This window comes from Charadrius vociferus, unplaced genomic scaffold (assembly GCF_000708025.1).
Source record: "Charadrius vociferus isolate BGI_N301 unplaced genomic scaffold, ASM70802v2 scaffold380, whole genome shotgun sequence".
In the NCBI taxonomy this organism is placed as follows: domain Eukaryota; kingdom Metazoa; phylum Chordata; class Aves; order Charadriiformes; family Charadriidae; genus Charadrius; species Charadrius vociferus.
In genome coordinates this window covers 169,596-196,121 of record NW_009646428.1, presented here as the reverse complement: position 1 = coordinate 196,121, position 26,526 = coordinate 169,596, and the positions used below count along the sequence as shown (strand labels likewise).

The 26,526-nt window shown below is 41.2% G+C and overlaps 1 protein-coding gene across 1 annotated transcript in view; it reads right to left on the bottom strand.

Moving 5' to 3' along the window:
- Window positions 1-205: 205 nt before the first annotated feature.
- TLE4 (transducin-like enhancer of split 4) overlaps window positions 206-26,526 on the bottom strand; it is a gene marked incomplete at its 5' end in the record, with an annotated part of 96,894 nt that continues 70,573 nt past the window's right edge. The window contains 13 exons of the mRNA XM_009881410.1: window positions 206-785; window positions 2,445-2,521; window positions 2,848-2,998; window positions 3,597-3,744; window positions 4,712-4,959; window positions 6,053-6,302; window positions 10,011-10,087; window positions 10,278-10,384; window positions 10,436-10,549; window positions 10,791-10,923; window positions 12,186-12,338; window positions 12,989-13,042; window positions 13,590-13,709. Coding sequence (XP_009879712.1) covers window positions 678-785; window positions 2,445-2,521; window positions 2,848-2,998; window positions 3,597-3,744; window positions 4,712-4,959; window positions 6,053-6,302; window positions 10,011-10,087; window positions 10,278-10,384; window positions 10,436-10,549; window positions 10,791-10,923; window positions 12,186-12,338; window positions 12,989-13,042; window positions 13,590-13,709 — 1,740 coding nt within the window. The remainder of the gene's footprint in view (window positions 786-2,444; window positions 2,522-2,847; window positions 2,999-3,596; window positions 3,745-4,711; window positions 4,960-6,052; window positions 6,303-10,010; window positions 10,088-10,277; window positions 10,385-10,435; window positions 10,550-10,790; window positions 10,924-12,185; window positions 12,339-12,988; window positions 13,043-13,589; window positions 13,710-26,526) is intronic.

The window sequence follows — 26,526 nt, the reverse complement described above, 5'->3', positions numbered from 1 at the left end:
TATATAAATTAGCACATTCTTACTTAAAGTGAATTTAATTTAGATGTGAACTGAATTTGCCATTCATCACAGGCATGTAGATTACTGGCTACAGTTTGCAATTTCCTAATTTTCCAAGACTGTCTAAAATAGTTAAGATACAGCATCTTCCCACCAAATAATTATACTGTAATAACACGTAGAGGTCTCATCCAAGAACAGGACTAAAAAATATAACAAAGTTTATTTTTTTTAAATAGAAACTACAAGTCTATTTAGTGTAACTTTTAACTATCTCCTGAACATCCTTCTCCAAGATCCCCAATTTATCCACCTGCAAAAACACAAAGTATACAATGCACATTTAAAACTAAAGCCGGGCCAGACAGCTTTATTTAGTCAATTCATTGTTAGAAAGCCTTCTTTAAACAAAATAAATACATTACAGCTATAATACATAATTAAAGAGTGGAGTTCACTGTTAAGTATGCTTATTCCATCTTCTTCCAAGTAGATATCTGACAATTTGGTATCACAAGTTCTTAATGAGCATTCACAAATCAACAGCAAGTTAAAAAGGTAAAAATAAATTCCACAACTGTGATGAGCATTTAAATTCTCGGTTTAGAAAGAAAAAAAAAAAGGAATATACAGCAAAGTGCTAGGAGAAGGAGTTCTGTCTGAATTCAGATTTGTCTCTAATAAATAACTTCATAGACTGTAGCTTTCTTGTCCCCAGAGCCAGTAACAATGTATTTGTCATCCACAGAGATATCACAGCTAAGCACAGATGAGGATTCTTTGGACTACAAGAAAAAAAAAAAAAAAAAAAAAAAGAAAGAAAAAGACAATTATGTCTTTCCAATCCTTCAATCCAGTATGGCTTGAAGATTAATTGGAAGAGTTTATAGAAAGGGTATACACTGAAAGTTCATTTCATTATCAGTATTGTAGTGGCAGCTGTTGTTAACAAGATTGTTTCCCTAAACTTGTCCCACCTAAAGTTCTATGGCAACAAAAAACTGCAGTGGAAAGGGAAGTGAATGTTATGGACCTAGAGATAATCCATCAATCAATAAAAAAAAAGAAGCAGTCCTTTCTATACACTTTATAAGCAATGAGCATTTATTAATATTTTATACGTTAGCTTTGGCATAAAAATGTATGAAAAGCCACCTTCTTCTTTCCTTCCTTTTTTGATGTAAACCAGAAATCCATACGGAGAAACACTACAAAAGCCCTACCCACCCACAGCCGTGAAAAAAAGGATTCCACAGAAGTAACTGCATCTCCTCCTACTATTTCCCCAACACAGAAGACAAAAGTCTTGCACAGAGGAATTTCCTCAATATCAGTATCAAGGAGGATGCAAATTTGGAAAGATACTGTGGTGCCGTAGGATACGTTAACACTGCACAGCAGGTGAATGGGAGACAGGACACACCAGGATGCACTAGCTCTGTCTCCCCCACCTTTTCTGCCTCTTCTGAGATGATGTGTATTGTCACATTTTACTTGCTGTTTTAGTGCATTTTTTGTTTACGTATGTCCACATTCTTTTCTGCCTGTCTCTGCAAGAGCTAAACACTTCCCAACCACACCAAGTTTTCACCAAGAAACTTCTGCTGCACTGCACAGGAAGTTCTTTTCTCTACCCCTCATTAAGAAAGCTGCACTGGGGTTTTAACATCACTTTTAAGGACGATGTGTTCTTGGTAGGACAATTTGGGCTTTCTGTGGGAGGTGGTTCCAGAGCTGAATAGTCTCCACTGAGAAAACTCAGACCTCAGCTTTCGCATGTCAAGACATACTCCGCTGTGCCCACAGGTGGAGACACAGCAGGTACCAGTACAGGTGAGACCTGGCCATTTAAACACAAACACCAGTTAACTTAATTGAAAAAATTCCAAGTCTAGAGGTACCTGTAGATGAAAAAAGAGAAGGCCATGCCAAAAATCCCACTTCCCTTTAATGGCACTGAAGTGCCATTAAAATTGGGCACAGAGGGCTTGCAGATACACTCCACGGGCCTCCTCCATAAGGATACAGTCTTCAGCTCAGAAGTCTGCCTGTCCAATCCACTAGGTTTATGCATTTCATCCAAGAAAAATACACATTTTGAGCATGACTTTCACTGTTTTAGCTATATTTTGGACTTTCAGTGAATGCTCACCTAGCAACACACTTGAATACTGTACTGTAGCCATATGCACAAGGAGGTGAGCAACAAGGGTACTCAAAACAATTTCGGATTAAAGGGCTACTTTATTGTAAGAGCTAAATTACTCAAATGTTAGAAAGGACAAAAGCATATCTCTCTTTAATTACAGACAAAGTCTTAAAGGAACAGAGTAATTAGCCAAGAATTTCCATTTAAAAACTCCTTAAGCTAATGACAGACCCTGAGATATGCAGCTCTACTGCACTGTAATGTATGTGGAAAAAAGCTTTTAGGAGATTATTACCTGGAATATACTGGCTCCATAAGGTGTTCTCCAGGCGTTAAGAAGATTATCTTTTCCAGTGCTTACAAACCATTTGCCTGCAACAGATTGTTTAAGTGTTATTGTTGCATTTTGTTTTCAAGGAATGCACCCCAAGAAACAGATTAATCATAAAAACACTGCATTCACACATTAATGGAAAACATATCCAAAGACCAGTCATATTTTCATCTGGTTGTACTACAATGTTCACTCATAACGTAAGCAGTTCACAGAAAAAAAGGAGTCTCACAGAATTTTTTAAATAATTTCAATACTTAAATTTAACATCTAATTTTTAGCTATACCCCTACTTTCATTTAAAGGCAATCTTTGAACAAACTTCTCGGGGACGGAACACACTGGCATAAAAAGATTTGCTTACCACAGTGAGCAAATTTGAGTGACAACACACAGCTCTCATGAAGATGCAGCTGATACTTGTCTGGCTTAGTAACATGCAGCACCTCGACGTTACTGTTCTCCATTCCTACCGCCAACCACTCACCAGTTGGACAATAGCCCAGCGAGAAGATCTGGAATTAGCACAGCACATGCTTCAATCAGTAAAGGAATGAGCTTGAGATATTCAAAACTGACTCCTGCTACACTGTTAACACTATGCAAAAACACATTTTGGTCTACTACAGTTTTAAAAACATGATAATCCAATCACTACAGTAATCAAGATAAATTAGTTCATGTAAACAAAGCTCAATTAAAACTGTAATAGCAACGCAATGAATCAAGCTATAAAAGTTGATGTCCTAGCTTATCTGACAGCATTTAAAAATATTTTTGTAAAGTATTTTTGAAGAAGAATCTACAGAAATGGGAACAGATTGCACATAGGAACACTTTAATCTAGCAATTCTTTTATAAAAAGGATTCTCCACTAGTCTCATGGGAGAAGTACTAATCTGTCAAATAGTCATAATCCAGAAAGACATTTAGCTGACACATAAAAAAAAAAAAAAAAAAAAAAAAGGGTGTGAAACAAAGTGAAAGATTCTTTGGAGTTCTCTTTGAGCCTGCTTTTTTTTTGCTTTTAAAAGAAACCCCAAAACCAGAAGTCCTTGTTTTAGGAAACCATGATAGATTTTTCTTAACATGCCAAAGCTTCTGAGATTGAACCTGCGATGTGAAGTCATGTTGCTGTAGCTGTCTCCCTTCTCTGAGATCCCAGGACCTGACTGTATTGTCCAGGCCTCCCGTCCATAGTTTGGTGCCGTCATTAGAAATGTCAATACAGCTCGCTCCATCTGTGTGGCCCTGAAATTGCCTGAAAATATTGAAAGAAGATATGCACATTCTCACACTGAGAGCCGGGTCTGAGCATGTGTACAAAATATTCCTTTTCCTTTCAGTACCTGACACACAGCCATTAAAGACAACCATAACATAGATTACAATCGCAATCTGAGATTAATATAAACTCTGGGATGAGCATGTGAGTTTTGTGACGAATTGATGAAGCAATCAGGCCAGACAGCCAAGCACTAATTTGATTTCAAAAAGCACACTTTACGAGTCAGATACTCTGAGGATTTTCACTGCTGACTGTGTGATATCCACTATTCGACCGAAAATACCCCACTCCCCCTGCAAAGGAATGTAGCATGATCATCAGAATTCACTGAGTTTAAGAAGAATCTGCAGGTCACCAAAAAAGCTGGAAAAAAACCAAACAAACAGCAGTCTAAATGAGAACATCAGAGAGTAAAAGCCTGCCCTTACTTGCAATACTGATATACTACGAGCAACAACATACGGTGCAGTGCACAGAGCAGCTCTGTATGACTGGCTCCTAGCTTACTGTACATTAGTGTTGAGCAGCAACCCATACTCCTAAGATGCTAAGTTTGCAATGCAGTAATTTACGCACATCTTTACCCAAGACATATTTGGGGGAGCACCGATTAAAGAGATTGGAGTGTGAGCAGAGTGTATTGCACGGATACAAAGAATACCATCCGTTCAAAGAGCCTGCAGCAGTGTCAACACCAGCTGATCTTAGGAAATTATAGTTATGGGCTGCTCAACAGGCCTGGAATTATGAAACTCTCAAAGCCTATAAACAATTATATAGTCTTTTGTCATGGTATTACCATGGCTATTGCCTAGCAATGAAATACTGGAAGCAGCTATGCCAGGCACCATGAAGAAAATAGCATATGTACACAAAAGGGGACATAAAGCCACGTCTAATTAACTCTTCACAACCCAGTGATCCAGTTCCGTTGACCTACCTGACCAGAGTCTGGTTATGCAGATCCCACACTGCAATATTCCCATCGCTACAGCAAGAGAAGCAGACCTTGGAATCGGGGCTGATAGCTAGGGCATAGCAAGCCGGAGCAGAAGATGTCAGCTCTGCTTTGATGCGAGGAGTTGGAGCTGCCAGGTCCCAAATGGATAACGTGCTGGCTTCCCCGCCAACAATCAGGGTGCGGCCGTCAGGGAGCAATCTGCAGGAACGGATGTAGTTATCTCTGTTCTGTGGAGACAGAAGCCATCAAGAGATTACTCATGAGGAAAGGAAAACAGCATTAACATGAGAGCAGAAATCCATAAAAGTATTGTATTCCCTCCTGGTTTTAATGAGCCATTTATACTTATGACAATGATAAAGTGTATTAATGCCAGAAAATTACATGACATTAGGGAAGTACTTAAACTTGATCTACAAAATTCAGTAGTGAGAGATATTTAATCTTAATTAGCATCAAGACGCAAAGACCTGAACCCAGCCCAAAACAATTCAAGATAGCTGTATTCGACAGCTTGTGTAGAAAGTTACATTTTCATACTCTGTTTATTTCAGCACATTAACCTCTCGGCATGGGGGAGTACCAAATTCCCTGCACACTCCCCACCCCCCTGTTCCAGTGAGACTTGCTGCCACCATCTAGGAGATGTCAGAGGAAAATATTTGGGCAATTTTCTTCATTTGTGTAGCAACTTGTGTAGCAATTCATTATATGTCTGCATGTGCTGCACAGTTCTCATTTTACTGCCTCTGTAACAAGAAGCAACATCTTACCAAGAACTGGTAAATGACATGAGAAAAGCTGCTAACAATGGTTCATCTTGTTAGCACATTCAAATAATTTGTGAATAACACTCAGGGATATTTTTAATTGTCACATTAAGACAGGGCAATGCATTCACACACATACACAGACACAAAATACGTGACACAATCTTCAAATATTCTCAGAGAATACAGCAGCAAGACAGCAATTTTTAGCGTGATAGGATATCAAGCTTTAAGATTGCCAACAAATGTCAAAGTTTATAAACAGTATCTGCCGTAATGTCTTTGATCTCTCCCCCTACCAATACAATTTTAGGATATTAAAGATGTTTTGATTCACTGGGGGGGAAGGGCGGTGGGAATCACAAGTACAACAAGGAACACACTTGAAACTCGGTTCTAAAAGAAGCAACAAAATTACAAATGAAGTATCAAGCTTTGACACCAATGATAGCACTCCAATAGCCACTGTCTTCTGTGCCTAAACGGTACCATTTCAATCTTAACACAACCTGATATCTTCTTCCCCTGCTGTACGCTGCTGCTCACTCACCAGGCAGTCCAGCTGAGAGACAGGGCTCTTGTTGCCAGGGTGGCTGATGTCCCAGACTTTGACGCACCCCTTCCCACCCGTGTACACGTGTCGCGTGGGGTTGCTGATGGTAACCGCACACACAACTTCCCCGTGGTTCAGAGTGTTGATCTGACGGGCATGGCGAGGGATTCCTGGACCGATGAGGGCATCAGGAGGGAAAGGAACCGGCTGCATCTGACCATCTGCACTTACATGAAATGAGTATGCTCTGAGGGGAAAAAAAAAAGATCAGGGGGTGATTTAAGAAGTTTTTCTTCAAGACGATGTAAGAAAACAGAATCAAAGGTGTGGTTCCACTGCGGGCATTCAGATTGTACACTCAGCTCCTTTTGCAATCTTTTTAATTACGTGAAGAAGAAATCATTTATTTACCTATAGCATGGCTCTCAAAGCACAAACTCTTCTTTTAACGTGGAAAGTCAAACACCATCTACCAATCAAATGAGCTTTTACAACTCAGACAATGCTGATTTCTGGCATGAGCAAGGATACACGATGCTGCTCTTAAACCTGGGGTACAGGGAGACCACTGCATGCAGAGAAGGGAAGGAGGGTCCAGTCAGGGCCCCCTGGCAGACAGAAATAGTTGGCTGGCTGCTGCAGAGCATGGCGGGTAGCTGACTGCCAGGGAATATTTGATCTTCCCTTACTGACTTCTAATGTGCAAACTTCAGCTGGACTGCTGCCAAGCTGCCCCATACGCACCGCAGGTCCCACATCCCTCGAGTGAAACTGCCCAGACACTCTACCTAAGGGTGCACAAAAACCTCCACCGTCAAAGAGTTAAGTTCTCAAGGCATGGTTGCTGACATCTGACATGACAGACCAGCAAAAACGCTCTGGAATTTTTTTCTTAATTTTGAGCTTGCTGTCTCTTTTCTTTTTTTTTTTTTTTTTTACCCCCCCCCCCCCCTTTTGTTTTTTTGTGTGGACCTGACACAACAAATACAAATCCCAATTTCTCTTGCCAGAATCAGGGCTCTCACTGAGAAAGAATGTGTTGTGCGACTGCCAGTTATGCCACTTGTGAATAACCTATCAACAGCTTCATCTCAAAATATTTTCCAGGGAGAACAGTTAGGTTGTGAAATTGTCTTGTTCTGAGATGCTACCTGACACATCACATCTATTACATGAGCACAAACTTTGTAAGAGGGTTCACCTACATAGACCAAGGTACGCTTAATGGAAGGCATTAATTTCCTTCGACCTAAAAAATCATTATGGTACTGATGAAAAATCCGCTGTCACAGTGTTGATATAAGAAGAGATCACCAAAAAAAATCATTTTATGAGAACACTTAGGAAGATCACTTCCTCAAATGGTGCTTTAAAGTCACTGAAGAAGGCAGTCTTCAGGATTCAACTATTGAATTTGTTATTTAAGATTCATAGTGCATTAACACTAGAACAGTAATTTTCAGTGGGACGAAATGCAACTGCATTTTCACCTTTCTGCCCTATTCCCAGAGCTTTACACACTCTTCTCATCCTGTGCTCTGTTTCTTGTTCTGGCAGGTCTGAGTGACAGATCATATCATCATTCTCCATTTTCTGACATTAAACACATTCAGGAAAGGGTAGGACAGATTTCTGTGGTTGTCAGAAGCAGCTAACTGCCTATATAAGTAGAATCAGGGTTCGATTAGTACCACAGAAATCTGAAATACCTTCCTCATTATATCCCTAATTCCTGTTTGCTGCAGTAAGGTACTGAAAAAAGCAGCTGATGGTCACCTGAAATCTCTAAAAAAAACAACTGAAACTTCATTATCATCTTCTCTGATTTCTGTATGCAGTCACTCTCTGCAGAGCCATGTTGAGCACCGAGTGTACAACACTTTTATCAGCCAAAGTGATTTTTAGCGTGCTTAGAAAGTACACAGGGAACATATTTAACAATTACAGAAATAAAGCTTAGATCTGGAGTGATCTGTGATGTTATTCTCACTCTATTCATTACTCCATACCAGCACAAGTGATTAAACTGTTGCTTTGTTGCTTGGTTTGGTTTAGTGGTGGTTGAGTGGTTGGTTTTTTTTTCACGCTGAGAACTAATACTGCATGTTGCTTATTTGAAGTACTTTAAATATCTTATAAATATCTGACACTACAAACACCTGGCGAGCACTTCTTTCTTCTTCTCACATTAGCAACCTTTTCTATTCATATGCTGTACAATCCTCAGCATTTTGATATATCTCCAAAGTGAAATGAGAGTTATTAGGGGCCAGATCCCTGATGGGCCTCATGCTGCCCACTCCATTTCAACAGACACTCAACAGCACAGAGAATTTACACAACTTTTGCTCTAAAGGAAAAGGAAGAGTAAATCAGAAAGCAACAATCCCAAATGATAGCTGTGAAAAGTACCGCACTTCAGATGAAGAAAAATCAATGCAATCATGCTAAAACCACCACAGATTTCAAAGGTTTCAGGCCTTACAGCAGATAAATGACAGTTACATTTAAATGTTTAAAACAGTCATCAGTACATCAATAACATTCAAAAACCTTGGAATTGAACCAGAATTGAACTGGTTTGATTTCAGTTTGCCTCACGTTTTATTCCCCCCATCTCTAACACGAGTGAGACGTGAGCAGGGAGGTCTCCGCACCCCCGGTATTGCCATTTCTCCGACCACAGCAAGCAAAGCCTGGTAAAGCCAGTCAGTCACCCTTCCTCCTGGGCAAGCGACGCCACCAGGGATGAACTTGAACCCAGACAACATTTGAACAGTACGTCAAGACACTTCTAAGTGCCCGCTTGAAGATCTGTGCCCCACAGAATTTTTAATGCAAGCAGCTGGTCCAGAAGCTGCTGCACACCAGTTTCCATACTTGCCTTATGCAGCCACCTAACCGGGTGGCGCAACTAGCAGAAAAGTCAACTTGAGGTGGTAACTAGTGTGTGACATCTGAAAGGCCTGGGCATGGTTTATGATCTGTGTGGCACATATGTGGAAGAGGCATTACAGGCACTAGGACTGATCACTTGTCACCATGACACGTTATCAATCCTGCGTGTCTGCAAGCTCACTGGCAGGTGAGTGTATACATTTACTCACATGCATACAAGTGTGTGACTACCCCAAAACCACTCCTCCACAAATACGTTCATACATATGAGACCGAGAGAAAGAATGGCACAAACATCCCCTGCCCTTCAACCTCTCCAGTATTAGCTGGTCACAGTTTCCCACAAGCGTCACGCAACAAGTGGAAGTGGAGGACCCTTACATAAAATCTGGATCAATACGGTTTGCATCACTGTTTTATTTTTTCCCCTCTCTAACTCAAGAGGGATGTGAGCAGAGAGTTCTTCTTATCTGTGTAATTCTTTTTCCAAGGCTCACAACAAGCGAAGCCTGGTAGAGCAGGTCACCTTTTACGGTCACTTCCATCAAGGATGAATTTGAGCATTATGATACAATAATTCTTTCCAGTATTTTCAATCAAACAAAACATTTCAGTGTTCCTTTCTCTGCACACTGCTGTTTAGAGCAGCTGATAAGTTTGCAAGTAATTGCAAGGCTTTTGTGAACAAAGAAATCATTTTTTAAAACTGAGAAGCAGAGTACAGTAGAGATGGAAAGCCAAGATCTCGTTCCAGTTCACCTTTCCATATAAGACCAACAATAAGACTCAGCATGTAACACCTTGAAGTTCAGCTCCTTCTTCCATTTACTTGTCTCCTTTAGTCTGTATCAACCAGTCTTCATCAGCTGCTATTAGTCTTCAAAACAATTTACAAATGCAACTTTGAGATTCAACAGTGTTTCTCCTGCCCTTGCCAAATAGCTATATTTATTTATATTCACACAATAGTTTTCGGTAGCTAAGGGGAATTCCAACTGGCAAGGGAACACAACTTCAACAGATGACTGACTTTTAAAGTTGAATATTTGCTACTCACGGTTTTCCTCCTGGGATGCCTGTGAGATTGGGAGGGATGCCTGGGACTCGCATGTGATGATGTGGATCAAACCCAACCTATAGTTTTCCCCAAGCAAAACAAAAAGGTGTATTAAAGATGGAGTTAGGCAAAGGAAGACTGTTTTATTCATGTTTTCCATAGCACAGTCCCCACACTACAAAGACACTGAACTAGACTTAACCCTGCAGGTCTTACATTTAATATAAACTGCTCTCAACACTGAATGCACAAGTGGCAAACACTTACCACTGGAGATCTCCCATAAGCTGCCGCCGCTGCTGCTGCTGCAGCTGCTGCACTCATTTGAGGCGAAATATTGTGTAGACCGGCGTAGGCAGTTTTTTTTCCCCCCCCTGCTGCTGCTGCAGCTGCTGCACTCAGTTGTGGCGAAATATTGTGTAGACCGGCGTAGGCAGCTCCAGGGCTGGTCAGCTCTCCGTTCATACCAGCATGTGGCACGATCCCAAATGGAGTAGGATAAGGACACGGCACTGCCATAGGTGTTCTTAAACCTGAAGCTATTGAGGGGGGAAAAAAGAGGGAAGTCACACGGCCAGCCCAGACCCATCAGATGAAATATGATTTTGGCAAACAGTAAAATATCTATATATATACATGCTGTATGAAAGTGCTGAAGAACCAGCTCAGCATCCAGTTTAAGCAGTTGTAATATACTGCCTTGTCACTGCAGATTTAAAGACAACCTGGTTAGGGACAAATGGCCATCATTTCACAACATCTAAATACATGGACACTAACCTAGCGGGTCCACACCTGGGGGTTTGCCAGGCACCGGCCTCAGTCCGGGAGTGGAGTTGCTACCTGGAGTTGGGGCATCAGTCCGTGGAGTTGGGGTATTTGATTTAGACACAGGAGTGGTAGATTTCTCATTCTAATCACCAAAAAGGAAAAAGGAAGACAGTTTGTTAGTTATTTTACTTTAGCTAGTGGTTGGAAAGAGAGCCAACAATAACCAGAGTGTGGGTGATTAGTGATATTTAGCTTTTGGGTTTGGGTTTCAACAGTCCCTGGCAATGAAGAGAAGCTGCAGAGACACTGAAAAAGACAGAATGGCTTTGGGAATGAACTACAGCCTTCACAGCGTTCCTCGTAGGGGGCATCTGTATGATTCAGAATGAGGTCAATGACTGAAAATCATTGCCGTCTGACAATTACATCGGCAGCGTATGTGAAATCTGTTGGAAGTCTCCCTCTGCTCATGGCGGACCTGCTCCCATTACGATTATGAGCTTCTGTGAGAGGCCACTGCTGGGTGGACAAGAACAGCAGAAAAACCCCCACAACCGACTGACAACTCATGCCTAAATGTGGTGCTGGAAACACAGGATGGAGACAGTGATGGGTATAAAGTCAGGAACTGTGCAGTGCCACTCTTGTGACAAGCTTGTTCATCAGACAAATCACTGACTCCTGGGCCTGAACCTGTCATTCCACCACCTTTCCTGAGCACTACATTCACTTTAACTTTCTTTTTATTTATTTTATTTCTTTAAATAATCACGTACCCTGACCTGTGAAGAATTGAGAGGGGAGTTACTGTGCAGCTCAGGAAGGTGATTAACTGTGGTCACAAACAGGAAAGGAAAGAACACCCTCGACTTGCAGGCAGCTCGTTGGGGTTTTTTTGCATTGTGATTTGTGATGCAAGTCAAGGAAGGCTCTTGTAAATGACAGATTACTTTTTAGATAGAAAATAAAAATTATTGTTGTTGTATATGGCCTGGTAATTCAAACAAAGCTAACAACCAAATCACATCCAAGCAGGGAACTGAATTTGCTATAAACCACAGCACAGGAAAACAGCTCAAGGAACCCCTGTGTACTTTTATTTATTCTCAGAATGACAGTTTTTCATATGGGGGAGGAGAAAAACATCTCTCAGCACAGCACATCCATCATCTACCCACACCACCGGTGAAAATAACCTCTTCCTATCCTTCCAAAAAAAGCTGTGGACTTTCTCCTTACTATTTTATTAAATTCCCTTAAAGAGATAAATTAAACGACTTTCAAATTGATGCTTCATAGGGTTTTACTGATAGCTGTGGAAATCTAAATTGTGTCCAGACAGAAATCTGGTAAGCACTTGTTTCAGCCTATCACCACAGGTCAGGAGCATTTTGAAGCACTTACAAGGCTAAGTTCTTTGGATTTGGAGGAAGGAGTACTGCTGGAGGACGCAATAGATGCCGGACTAATCGGTGCATCTTTCTTCAGCAGTCGAGTCTTGTCCAAGCCATTCTCCCGAGGAGAGTGTGCTGGGCTCCCCCGCGGAGAGGAAGGATCCTAAACATCAGCAATGTGGGTTACCATAAACACTCCATACTAGCCAGTAGTACTTGTATTGAGCAATTCTCACTTTGGAATGAGGATCTATCATAAAAAGTGACATCTTCCTTCAGTTCTTATTTGATTTTGCTGATAAAACTGTAAAATCGAGATGGATAATGAAAAACAACTTTTTTTTTTTTTTTTAAGAAAGTCTTAAAATTTGATGCCATTAAGCATGAAAAATAATGTTAAAAATCTATGGATATTGAAATAGGCAAGTAAATCTCATTTGTCAGGTGACAGATTGAAAAGGCTGGAGGCACTTGGCAGACCTGATAAAGTTCACAAATGAAGTCATGGCCAGAGTGAAAGAAAACACAGATACCGTTACAAGCTGCATCCTATCTGCTGTGCTGGGCTGGCTTCAAATATTGCAAGCAGACTTTTGGTTCATACAAGAAACAAAAAGGTCCTTTGTAGGAGTAAGTGTTACAGGTCTGATTTGCATTCTAAAGAAAGAGGACCTGACTGGCTTCTCTCAGGTTTCAAGCTCCTTTACAGAGACAAAGGCTGTAATCTTATTCATATACCCAATATGCACAGAAACCACTGAAGACACCCCCCTCACACACACTGTAAGGCAGAAAAACCACCATTGTGTATACCTCATTGGAAACATCAACTACCAAGTTGTCATCGCTCTTTTCACCATCGCTGTCCTGTAATGACAAGTCACGATGTGTTAAAAACATTTATTTAATATCCCAACGTCTCTTAAGTACTAAGAAACAATAAAGCATTGAAATGCAAGGCTACTCACAATTATGCAACATAGCATTTACTTTTACCAAGCTTTATGTGGTGATACAATTACAATATTTAGGTCACCTATAGAGCTTCTGCTTAACAAGCTGCCATAGCTATAGTATTCTCCCCAGTTTTCACATTGGTGAACAAGGACACAGGATGAAAACCCCCATCCAAAGTTGCACTGTACCAACAAGCGGAGCCAAGCTAGAGTCCAGATCTAGCAAGTCCCAGCCAAACTAATGCACAGCCCTCTTGTCACATGCCTTCTGGGTGCTCTGCATCTATATTGTTAAAAAACTACCAATACTACACACCAAAACCTTCCACCCAGCACAGATGTTAGAGGCAGATAGTAAGAACCTGTTGAAAATTTGACCCTTAATTTTAAAGTTATGCAGTGCAAATCAGGTGAAATTACTTAAGTTCAACAACGCACAATGTAGTCAATATACTCACGTAACGCGCTGCTATTTCCTTCTCTTCTGTTTTCTGTTTTTTACTCTCTGAAGAATAATCTGTTGAATTTCTGTGCTTTTCTGCTGTTCTGAAACTGGCTGAGGGAGATACAGAAGAGCTCTGCAGTTAGAAAAGAGATGAAGAAAACATCATCAGATGCTCATTCGAAACAGTGGTTCATTTGTTACTATCCCTCAATACAACTTAACCCAATAAATATGATTTGGAGTTGTTCCCACAGATAGCACTTTGGGGTTTAATCCGCAATAGCTACTCAGCAAGTGTCTTGTATTAAAAGTGCACAATGCATTACAAGAGACAGATAAAGGAGATCAGCCGACAGATCATAGTTGCTATCTGCAGTGTCAACGGTATGAATGTAGAGCTACTTTGGACCATTTTGTGAATAGTGTGCATTGGCCTGGTTTTGGCTTGTTTCCTCTATAAATATGCAGGGTTAAATCAATACTCCCAGAAGGCGGGGGGTGAGTGTGTATGTGTGAGCGTTTGCCTGTGTAAATCAACAAGAACAAAGTGGCTTAAGGTAAGTCACACTTCAGCAAAGGTTTGAATGAAGATTTCTAGCAAAAAAAGAAGCAAGCTGCTGAACAGTCTTTCCTCAAAGCAGGAAAGAATAGGGGGAAATACCTCAACTCCTTTTACTTTGTCACCTTTTACAATTCCTGGCTGTGACTGCAGTAGATGGAAACACAATGTGGTGGCTCAGTGAGTCTCTTGCCATTCTGTAGCCCTCGCTTAGTAATGATCATTAAAGAACACGTGTAAGGGACAGGAGAGAAAGGAAGGTAATATGTACTTTATGCACTGTCATCTGACAATTCTGCTCTACTTCTTTAAACAAGGCAGGCGACATTTATCAACTCCTACCATATTTCCAAAGCTTGATGGAGCCTGTATCTTGGTACACAAAAAAGGAAGCAATGAAAGATGCAAAGTTCCCTCTGGGATTGATTTTAGCAGCAGCTTTTGGCCCTAATTCAAGAAAGCATTTAAGCATGCGCTAAACTTTATCTCACACTGAAGTCAATGGTTGAACGTACATAAGTAAGGATGCGTTCAGGCATTTTGCAGAATTAGAGCTGACAGGAATTAAGATTAAAGTAATTCTCAGTTGAAACCCTGCTGACTGTTTCCATCTCTCTGCTCTCCTCATATTAAAGCGGTGGGAGGAACAACAACCAAAGAAGTCCTTACTTCCAGATTTTAGATCCTCCCATTCATCCAGAAACACTGGTTTGGGGGTTCTTCCTCCACACACTATGGACAGATGTTGTTCCACATAAAACTGTACAACATAGCAATTTGGTTTTGGGGTTTTCAGTGCACACCTCCCTCGGTTTACTTTATAGCTACTACCAGGAACGCAAACCAAGAAATTAGCATTTACATTGTGCAACTTCTGTTCCGCTGCTATTACCGCATTTCTTCTATTCCTTAGCTTATTACACAACAAACTTCTGGTAAGGATTAAGAATGCTTAACCACAAAAGTTAAGCTGTGGTTGTCGCCCAAGTCACATGAGAGAACATTTCTCCCTGCTGGGACACCAGGTCCTCCTTTCCACTTCTCTAAAATTTCCAATTCTTGTCAACAGCAGCTCAGATTAATGAGTGGTGGAATTTCCAAAAATCTTCCATCTTTTTGATTGGTAATTGTTAATTACCCTCTATGTACACTAAGTGGAAACAAAAATTTTAGAACAAAGTTAGTGCTGAACACAGCCTGTGCCTTTCCCATTTGCCTGCCTGCCTCCCTCTCTCTCTCTCCCCCGAGAGCATAAAATAGGTAGACAAGGATTTCCCATCCTGAGCAAATACATTTTAAAATACGTTCCCTGATTTAGCTTTAAAGCAGATCATTAATCAACTATTATAGTAAATGACACAAACTAACAATGTTATTTTTTGCTCTGAAGAGACAACACATGTTAAGACATTTGGAGACAGTAGTGGCAGTAGGCATGGAAGCCCTTAAAATAAAGGCCAAATAGACATGCAACATTAAATGAACTGATGGCTTGAAAAATGTATTTGTTTACTGCAATGATATAGCATAGTCTTTTGCAAAAGATTTTAATAGTATGCTCCTATTACATTTATATTCATTTACAATTTGGGAGGCGGTAGCTTGTAATGTGAATTCAATTCATTATTTCTCAACTTCACCCTACAGAAAGCAATTTGCTTTAAAACGAAGAAAAATAATCACCAGTAAACTACAAATTAGAGCGGTGTCTAAAGAATTAAAGTAAACCACTGCACTTATTTAAATAGAAATATTTATTTTCATAAATTTGAAACCATATAGTTTCATTTTTCACAATCTAGTTAGCCATGTGCTATAGATACCATTTTAATCTTTGATTTCACTGCTTAATAAAGTAATAAATTAAAGCTCCCTACTAGAACGAAAAAGTAGGTAATTACCACCAGCACATAAAGGATGAGCACCACATCAGGCATTCAAAGATGGATCAAACCTGATACCGACATGAAATGATCTTGCTGAGGTACCTCACCTGACATTAGCAGAAAAATGGAGATTACTCACCTATTGAGAGCAGGCAGAATTTCATTTCCCAAACTGAAATTTGGCCAGTGTACTAGGACTAACATTTTGCCTCAAGAGTGCATTACTACAGAACAAACCTAAACACTCTCACCTTTATCTGTCCTACCCCCGTCCTTGCACAGAGCCAGTCAATCAATACCCCTGCAGTACTGCCTTCTTTTCCCTTCAACATGTGATGCACCTGCCACAAAAAGATCTCTGACTCCAAGGGATCTCTGGTACTGGTGCAGACAGATCTAAATTTATATCTTATGCTAAGTAATAAAGCTATGTCATCTACATAGCCAAAGAGCTATGCTCTAGATCTTCATACGGACCTAACGCCTGCTATTTTCAGTGTGAGGGGAAAAACATTATTATCCATACTGAGTTCCCACTGTTGCTCGCATCAGCTTTTCTGTCTGTAAACACTTGTAAGGATTTATCTTCTGTGAGAAATACTGGGACGTAGGAATGTCCTCCCAGTTTCCACTGACACCAGATGCCTACATATAATCCTGTACCCACCTGAGAGTGCAAGTCTACATACTCCAAGACAGGTCCTTACATTTGCAGACTGTGCAAGAAATCCTCCATGGAAGCACACTGTTTAGCTGTCAGACTCTGCCCCGTTCCTTGATTAAAACATCGGTGCTCTCCTAACAGCTGCCTTTAAGAAGCTGGAATGGGATAGCTACTTAGAGAAATTAAGTGATTCAGCATTATGACTTGGCAGGCTGTAACTTAATGGGCCAGAGTCCTCATTTTAGTAACTATTAAAATTTATAGAGAAATAAAGTCTTTTCACACTGCTGTTTTCTTCAATAAAATGCGTTAATCTACTAGAGAGCAGCATTTTCCTACTAACCAACACTGAGTTTGCTCACTTATAATAATTAGATCAGCCACGGGAAAAAATACTCTTTGGTGAAAGGAGGTTATGTTTAGCTTCTGTTTTAGCAAAACGTATCACGTTTTCATATTCTGCTGAGGTAGAACATTTTTATGCATGTTAAATACACCACAAAATGCTGACAAAAACCAACTGAACATAAACATTTATAGAAAGGTGGAGCATCTTGCCTTGTTCACGTAATTTGCTTAAGAAGTGGGCCAGTGTGGTTCGAGTGCTGGACCCACAGTAGCTATTGCACTAGGCTGTAAAGCATGGTACGTGATGCTTCCATCTCTGTTTTGGGCAGCAGTGAGCACAGCGCTACCTGAAAAGATCTCCCACCACAAGGACTGATGTTTTCTCTCCAACATCGGCAGGGTGCTGCTCCTTCCTGGTGGAGTACCAGTGCCACACAGGCGCAAATTAAATGAACATAAAGAGGGCCATACAAGCCTCTTAAGCAGCTGTAAAATTCTCATCAGTAACAGGGCAAAACATCAGCATGCTCGCTCTCTATTGGGAATAATTAACACTTCAAATTGCTAGGAAAAGACAAAAAAATTCACCGTTTTACCCCAAACTTCCACTGGAAGTTACTTGCATTAACATAGATGACTCACACCGTAACACGGCAGAGAAGAGATCAGTATGGTCAGATTGCACAGCCATCCAACTGCTCTCAAATCCTGCAAGCCCCAACTCCCCATATGCTAGTTTCTGCAGACGAAGACCTGGCCTGAGCAGACTAAGTGATAATTAAATGTTAAAAGTAATGACTAGAGATGACAGGATGAAAAGCCCTCCCACATGATAAAGCTGGTAACTCTAAGCATTCACGAATATGACCATTCCCCAGCGTACTCTTACTACTATGCCAAAATGATGTATTTGGAGTGTAATAATTAAAACAATAATTCCCAACAAAGTGGGAATTATGAGATAATTGACCATCCTGAAGTATTAAGCAAACTGCAGTAAAAGCCAAGGATGCTCAACGCTAAGGTCAATTACGGTATAATTATCTGAATGACATTATTGCTGTTATAAAGTCTGTTGAAAGTATAAAAGAAACTATAAAAATGGATACAATATGCATTGCAGGGAAACGACCAGGCAGTAATGCTGCGTGGTTGGCTGGTGCCAATGTTATAGATGGACGTACCACCGCTGGAGCTTGGACTCAGGCACTGCTCCAGGCTTCGGCTTGGAGCACTGAGCTCTCTACGACAAAACCATATGCTTAAATCAGAAATGCAAAAAAAAAGAAAAAAAAAAAAAAAAGAATTGAGCCCTGCAACTTCTGACACACTGGGGATGAGATGGAAACTGCTCTGGTGAGTAACAAGTGGTAGGAGGTGGGAGAGGTCCCACCAGAGAGGTGACAGGACAGGATGTGAGAAACACCTGGCTGAGACGAAAGGGTAGTCCACCACAGACCACTGAGACATGCGCCCAAGGAGGAAAGCTGTAACCAAGAGTTCCCACACACGAAACCTTCTGCATAGTTCTAACTATAAGAAACACCCATCTATCTAAAAAAATGCATTCATTTACATACACCCGTAGGCACAGGTACATTACTTTTATTAAACTGGTGTGAAATGGTGTGAAATGCTGTGAGCTGCTCTGTAGACACCATAAGGAGTGTTTGCACAGTGGTTCTGCTCCTGAGGTCACCCACACCTTTTTGTTGTTATTACTACTATTACTATGTTACTGTTACTGCTATTACTACATCCCAGTAACTACTCCAGCCTCAAGGATCTTGTGCTCTTTGCTCTAATTTCCCAACATCCCCCGTTTGCTGCCCTTACTTAGGCAAGTGGGTTTTCCTTACCACGCCTTTCCCTTTGGGTATATGCAGCGGGTTGTGACCAGGCTGACACGGGCAGGTATGACAGCCCGCAGGGCACCTCTCCTGAAATGGCTCACCAAAGGAGGGGAGGCTGGCAGCCAAGTATTGTTCCCACGTATATCACCGGTCACCGAAAACTTTCTTAATATTTTCACCTCCCCCTTGTCCAACTTGTTTCTCTGCTTACACAAACTGAAACCCAACTTCCACTCAGACACACCATGATCAACTGGTTGTTTTTTTTTTTTGTTTTGGTTTTGTTTTTTTTTTTGTTTTGGTCTCATTCACTGCTTTTTCCCCATAGCTGCATTTTCAGATACCAGACAAACTCTCAGTAATTGTTAGTGAAAAATGCTACTAACTAGCTAGGAAAGACACAGAACAAAGCTGTTTTTATCATCACATGACCCTGTGTGAGCTAACTGGATTGAGTGTAGTAATCAAGCATGTGATAATTATTTTTAATACAAACTATGATTAAAATGCAGACTTTGAAGTTTTACATAGCATTTTTACCTACTAATTAACTTCACTAATTGCAAAATTAATGAAGTTAATTAGTATATAAGAGTGTCATAAAGAACATCAAAGTCTAGATGTACAATGCTGCTGCAAAGGCAACAAGACGGCCATAAGGAAGTCCAGAATTAAGAGAATGTGCAGGGTCAACAGTTAGTCTTCAAAACAGAAACATTCTCAGAAGTTTTACAGGCATAGAAGTATAGGTATGTACGCACATTATGTGTATGTGTTTGTAATTTCTTTAAAAATATCTGTGTAACTATTTGCACTGGTGATCTGCTCGTCCTGGTGGTACCATGGTGATATTTAATCTGAGCTAATTAAAACCATCAAATTCTAGATGTTATGAAATAGGTGATAAAATGCACAACAAACCACTCTGGCTGCACACATTAATTCCAGTCATGTATTTCAGCATACACTTATCAATTTGCTGGAAAAGCTAAGCGGGCCACACAGCTGAAGTTGGAGATACCTAGCAATTTTGACGTATAATCCTATCAGCATGTGCTGTTGTTTCTCCGGCCCCTCCTGGTGTACAGGTGCATGCTGGTGGCAAGAAAAGTAGTTGTTTAAAGCAATGGTGAGGGCTGCTGGCTAGCCTTTCACAGATGGATTTTTGCAATAAATCCTTTAAAATACAGCTTCTTCAGTAATCACTGGCTGAAGGACATAACACACATAAGGCCTAATCACTACTGACACTGTGAGGGTCAAAGGATGGAGAGAAGAACCAATGCAGCTTAAGTACAAGCAGTGAAGCAGTAGAGGAACACAGCTGTGAGGCAAAAAGGAAAGACAGGTTTAGGTTAAAGTATATCTTAGCAGAGGCACATGAAGGTAGTGAAATCAAGGAGTGTGGCTAGAATAACAAGCACCCTTTGGTAAGCAAGACAGTTTGAACAAAGGACCTGGTTTCAGCAGGGAACAAAAGAAAAAGAAACAGATGGGCAGGAAAAGGAGTTAAACACTTCTGATGGGTTTACAGAAGCTTCAAAGTTCACAGATTACATTTACCATCAAGTCTGCTCTCGTCCACATCTGCCAACTCGTAAATATTGAATTTAATTGATGGTAACACAATCCAGGCATTGTCAAACATCCTCCCCTTTAATCCACAGAGCAATTCACCTGATCCATTCTCCATTCACCACCTGCGCTTCAATCTCCTCCCCTTTGAACAGACCCCAAACTAAGACCACATGCTTCAGCACACAGCAGAGTAGGTGATTTGGACTGAGCGAAAAGATTTGCAAAAAGGTGTTAAGGCACAAACTGCAACTGGTATAGGCAATACACCGGGTGAGCCCCAGGGCACATGAAGGCTGCAAAGGAATTCTGTCCATAATGATCCCAGAAAAGACTAAGCGCTCCTGGATAACAACAGTGCAAGCCTGGAAACGCTTCCAGACAGAGAAAACTGTGCTGCTGCCATCTTAGAAAATAAATGCCCCAAATCCAGGACAAATAGGCATGTTGGTCATCACAGCACAGAAACCCCTGAATGTTACTTTACCCAAAATCAGACACACTGAAACAAAGGGGTCAAAGGCCACCGAGTTACAGAGATTCAGAAGAACTGAGGGTAAATATAATCATCTTCGGAAATCTGAGGCGCAGAGCAGTGCCAAGCAAACATGGAAGTAGTGCTCTCCCCTTCTCAAATATTTATTTGGGATTCCAATTACTGGTCTTTCGTGCTATTTCCTTCAGCAGAGACCTGAAACAGTTTGAGCAGCTCTAGCAAAATAGAAACAGAAACAGAGAAGAGAGTATTGGGAGTTAACTAGGGAGAAAGAGCGAGGGAGAGCATGCAATCACAGGATAAGAGAGAAAGCTCAACCAGCCAGAGCATTCAATGCAGCAATTTAATTGTGGGCTCACCACCATGAAGGGAGAGAGCAGGATAACCACCAGCCTGCATTACGGACTTTGATTCAGCGGTGGGTCACGACGTAAGGAAAAGCAGCAGTGCTCCATGAGCGCTCTTCAAAAGCCAAAGTCAGAGGCACACAGAAAATTCCCAGCATCCAACATGCCTCCAGAATATTAACACTAACTATATTTTCATAGAGACTGAATTTAAACAGAACACACAAGGTAATTCTGTTAGCTTTAAGAAAAGTAAGAAAACACTAAAGAAGGAATGTTTTATGATAGCCATTAAAGGACTGTGTCAGTATGCTTTTCACTTTGTTAAAAAATATCTGTAAGAATCGCGAAATCTCTCTGAAGAATAACCAGCTTTTGCTTAGAGCCCTCTTTTCAGACCAAGCAGCACAGTAAAACTGTTATCCTTTCACTTTGCACAGTGATTAAAATGGACTGTACGGCACTGAGCCAAGCTGAACGCAAACACTTTCCTGCAGCGGCTCAAGCCATAGGGGTTATAAAAACCTCATCAGTACTGGCAACAGAGGTTAGGAGGTAGAAACCTACGCCCCCCAGATTTTCAATGTTAAAGCAGTCATGATCAGGCTTTAAGCATTGCCTTCTCCGTGGACAGCTAAGTGGATTCAGTTTGCATGTGACAGGTCCTAACAACTTTCCCCTGGGATTTGCGGTCCCTACCTAATTCTTCATTTTCACCAGAAGGATATAACCTAGCACTAATTAGCCTTTTTTTGTTGTGTTAAAACCACAGAGATCATGTCTGAAGACAGTCCCACGAGACCCTCCACATTTAGCTGCTTTCAGTCAGGTACTGGTGCCCCAGTGCCCCACATTTTTAGTTTTGGTTACATCTAATGTAGGCTATATTGATGGCAAAGGCATCAGTTTTGAGTTTTCACATTTCTGTTCCCTTCTAATCCATCCATATTTATCAACCCTTCAGGGAAAAACACTTTCATTTTCTTTCCTTCTGCTTGTTTTTCTCTGAAGAATTTTATAGTTGTTTTGCTGCAGAGATGACCTAGGAGACGATAAGAAAACAAAGCAAATTACTGTTTTAACTGAATACTTCACAGATAGAGATGATGATCTCTTTCCACACTTTCCTGACTTGATTAGTGGAAAAGCAATGGGAAAAGAGGTAGCCTTGAAGAGGCTACCATGATTACAAAAAGCACCCTACAATTCAATAGAAACATTCACTCCACATGCCCATTGCTTCAATCAGCAGAAACATGTTCACACGCTTTTCTCAGGTATTAACTAAGAGACTGGCAATTCGCTCATCTCTTCCCCTGTCAGATCCTGCGTGGCTTCTGAAGACTCAATATATTTTATGTTTTTCTAGTACCTTACATGATTTAGGAAGCCAGAGCCACTGCTAAGCACACAGGTGAACACAGAATTCATTATCCAACCAGTCTCTTAATTGGGCAGGTGGATAAACCATGGCCAGATGCTATTCAATATTTGCAAACTCCAGTTCATGCTGATTTTGAAGAAAAACATTCTCTCAACCATCTATAAAAATATCTTCCAGAAAGAAATCTTTGAGCACTACTGTTTGCCTCTCTGCCCAAATAACATCCAAGTCCATTATATCTGCCTCACTTCATCTACACTCACTCACTTGTGTTCCCAAGACCCTTGTTCAGGAAATTATCCCATTTCCTATTCAGGAAAGCACTCGAGCAGATGCCAGATTTGAGGCACAGGCTTTGATCTCAGGAAAGTCACAAGGCAGATAGAGAAATGAGAAGAATGTACATATGTGCTGAACTTCAGATGCCTACTGCGCGCTACCCTGAATCTGGACATCAGCCTGCTGCAAAATTAATTGTCCCCAGTCTCATTCTTCAAATCAAGGACTGTGGTAAGTGGGATGGATGGAGGAGTGGTGGGAACACAGATCCTGCAGTCAGCCTTAAAGCAGTTACATCAGTGTATAATAGCACATTATATGTACAACAGCCACTTTGAAGACTGAAAAAATAAAACACACAGTCCTTTCTGCCAGATTTTTAGATGCATTACAACTCCTGAACATCCTAGAGCTTTGCCAAGAGAAGCAGCAGTAGCTTTTACTTTTCTGGGCCTTTCATTATTTATATTAGACAGGTCATGCTGTTAATTTTTTAAACGTTAAAAGCACAATCAAATTCTAACTTCAGGCTGGCTGGAAATGTTTTGATGTCAGCAATGAGACGCAAATACATTTTTAATTCAGGCTAGCGGAGAGGAAAAGCAAAAATCTCCCTCTTGTACTCCCCCCTACACCCTGCCAAGTAGTTAAGTGTGATAACTGGCATGCACACACATGACCTTCTGTTCTATTCAAATGAGTTATCTTAGATAATTTGTGAAGACTGTTCTCTCTCATTTAAGTACTTCATAATACGATCCATCTTTCCCTTTGCTTTTGTTAGGGGAAGACTACAGTAATCCCCCTAAAACAGCATTCTGGCAAACGCTCCTAAATTATGTAATTCACTAGGTTCAACTCTACTGTTACAATCATTTTCAAGGAAGATGGGTATAATACATTATCATTATAGCTATACAATCCTGAGTTGAATTTTCCTTGGCTGAATTCCTAACACTTTAATGCTGAAATTGATCTGTTTTAAAAACATCATGTGAAAGGTTTTTTAAATACCATACATGCTCAAGCTCTTTATTTTAAATGGTTTAGAAATGAGCTGGTAGAAACAGGAGGGAAAAAAAAAAAAGAAAAGAAAAAAAGAAAGTATTATGTTCTCTAATCTAGCATTAAGTACATTTTAAAGAACAACAGGCATGTTTCCAAACAAACTATTGCAGTGTACAAATTACCCAGCAGGGATGGAGATAACAATACCTATGGTGGGGGGTTAGATCTGAGAAGAAGTTGACATTTCATCAAGGTTGTCTAGGAAACCATTTTTAAAATTTATTTATAAAACAAAATGAAAGATGTTTATTTCCATTTGGGATGCCTCTAGAGAAGCTGGCAAGTAACAAGTTTATTAAAATGACAACTTCAAGGTAGTTTTCTTGTTTACTGTAAATAACCTCCCTGTGAGCCAATTAAGAGTGTAGAGATCAAAGGCCCAAGCAGCGCTATAAAACCAGTAGTTGGAGGGTTAAGGGAATACCTCCCCTCCTCAAGCTTCCTCAATATGTAAAGTTTCCTCTAGCCACCATTCACTCAGGCAGTGCAACAGCAAAGACAAGCATTTTGGGGCTTGCTTTGGAGTACAGTAAAAAACAACACCTGTATTATAATGGACACCTAACCAAACAGCTTGATTTTATGCACAGTCAGAAATTATTTCAGTTGTAAAGAATGATCCAGATGAGACTGAAACAGCTAGATGGTGAGAGGGCAAAAAAGGAGCTGGGAAGGGTGCATGGGATAATTTGTAAAATGGGTTTCTGAGTTGGGAAGGGTTATTAAATCCCAAGTTGCAACAGTTTGTCACTGCATTTCTTCTCCTTAGTTGCTGTCAAGACCAGGACTTTTCAAGGCAGAAGTCAGAATAGCTAGCAAAGTGTTTCCTAATGTAAGGCTTGACTACTATGATGATCTCTGCACACACCATCTTCAAATTTGACATCAATGTAGGGCATGCTTGTCCTGATGAGTAAGTGGGGACTTTACATTGAGTAGACAAAGCACTGCCAGCAAGTCTCTACCTAGAATTTAAGAGGCTGAGTTGGAAGTCACACCACTGTTTACTAGCCAACACCTAGGCTGCTTGAGCAACAGCAGACTCAGTTTCCTTGAAACACCACCTTGCTTACTCTCAGCAATGAGCCAAATCTCGCCCTAAGACAGAGAAAATGTTGAATTTTAAAGTGGGTCTTCATTAGTGCTTCCTGTTACGATCACGACAGATTCTGAACCTGCCCAGTCCATTCCCCTCCATTTCACTGTCCTTCCCTGCCTCTTTATATTACAGGGTGGGAGGTGAAGGAGAGGCTTTCAGCACTTGTGACTGGTAAGACCATCAGACTGCTCATTGTGCGTAGACTTTAGTTCTGACAGTAAACGTAAATTTCCATTTAAAGACACCTAGAGCACCAGATGGAGCCCTTACAGTGAGAAAGTGTAACAAGCTCTTTCACAGCAGGCACAATTGTATCCGGAGTTCCAGCCCGCAGATGGAAATCCTTCTTCCCTGCCTACACACTCTCCCCACAGGGCGCTTTCACTACTGACAAAAATCACATTCCCACATCCACCTCTGGGGCTGCTCGCTATGCAGCAGCACCGGAGGAAGCCTGGGAGAGTCCTCCAGCCGTGCAGCACCTCGCGTTGGGCACCTTGCTAGCTGGCAGCGGAGCACTGTGCCAACAATCCTGATCTGCGGCTGAACAATCTTTCTCCACGTATGGAAAGCGGCAGAGCCCTGCTGGCGTGGCCCCCGGCCAGAGGCAATGCGATGGGGAACAGCTCAGGCACAGTGCTGGGCTGTCGGAGTCATGCTGCTGGTGGGTGGTAAGCTACCATGACGGGTTAGCGTTTGCCCCGGTGTTTCAGCGGTGTGCTCCGTGGCATGGTGTATATATGCTGCCTGATGGCTGGTTAGCTCAGGGGGGGACACTGCACATGTGCTCCCCTTGCCACGACCCTCCCAACAGTGCAGTGGGCTTCTGCCCATCCTCCTACATCTACAGCCTCGTGCGGCACTGGAGCATCCATACCACACACAACAGTAATGCAATCAAACCCCAAGGAAGGACGCAAATTCAACCAAAGCTTCTGTTCTGAAGAAAAATACAGAGATTAGGTAGTCAACTGAAACTGGAATTAGCCCAAAAGGACTGAGCTGGCAAACTAGCCCACAGGAGCTACCAAACTAGCCCACCTGAGCCACCACCAGAAAGCAGCATGCATGCACTTGCCATGAATGGGACTCAAATCCACTGCGAGGTTTTAAAAGGAAGACTTAGGTAAAAATGGATCACAAGGTAATGCTGATGCCTGAGCAAAAAAACTAAAACTGGGAAGGATGGAAAACTGTGTTTATATTTGGGAAATCCAGGTTCAATAATCTGCTCTTTTGTCTGATCGTGTGAAGTCAATTAAGCCTCTTCATGCCCCTGTTCATTATGTATAAAATAGTGATAATTTCAGAAGCCTAGAGAGCATTCTTCCCCTTACATGTTTGTTGTGAGGATTAATGCATTGAAGATTTGGAGGTACTCCAGTATCAGAG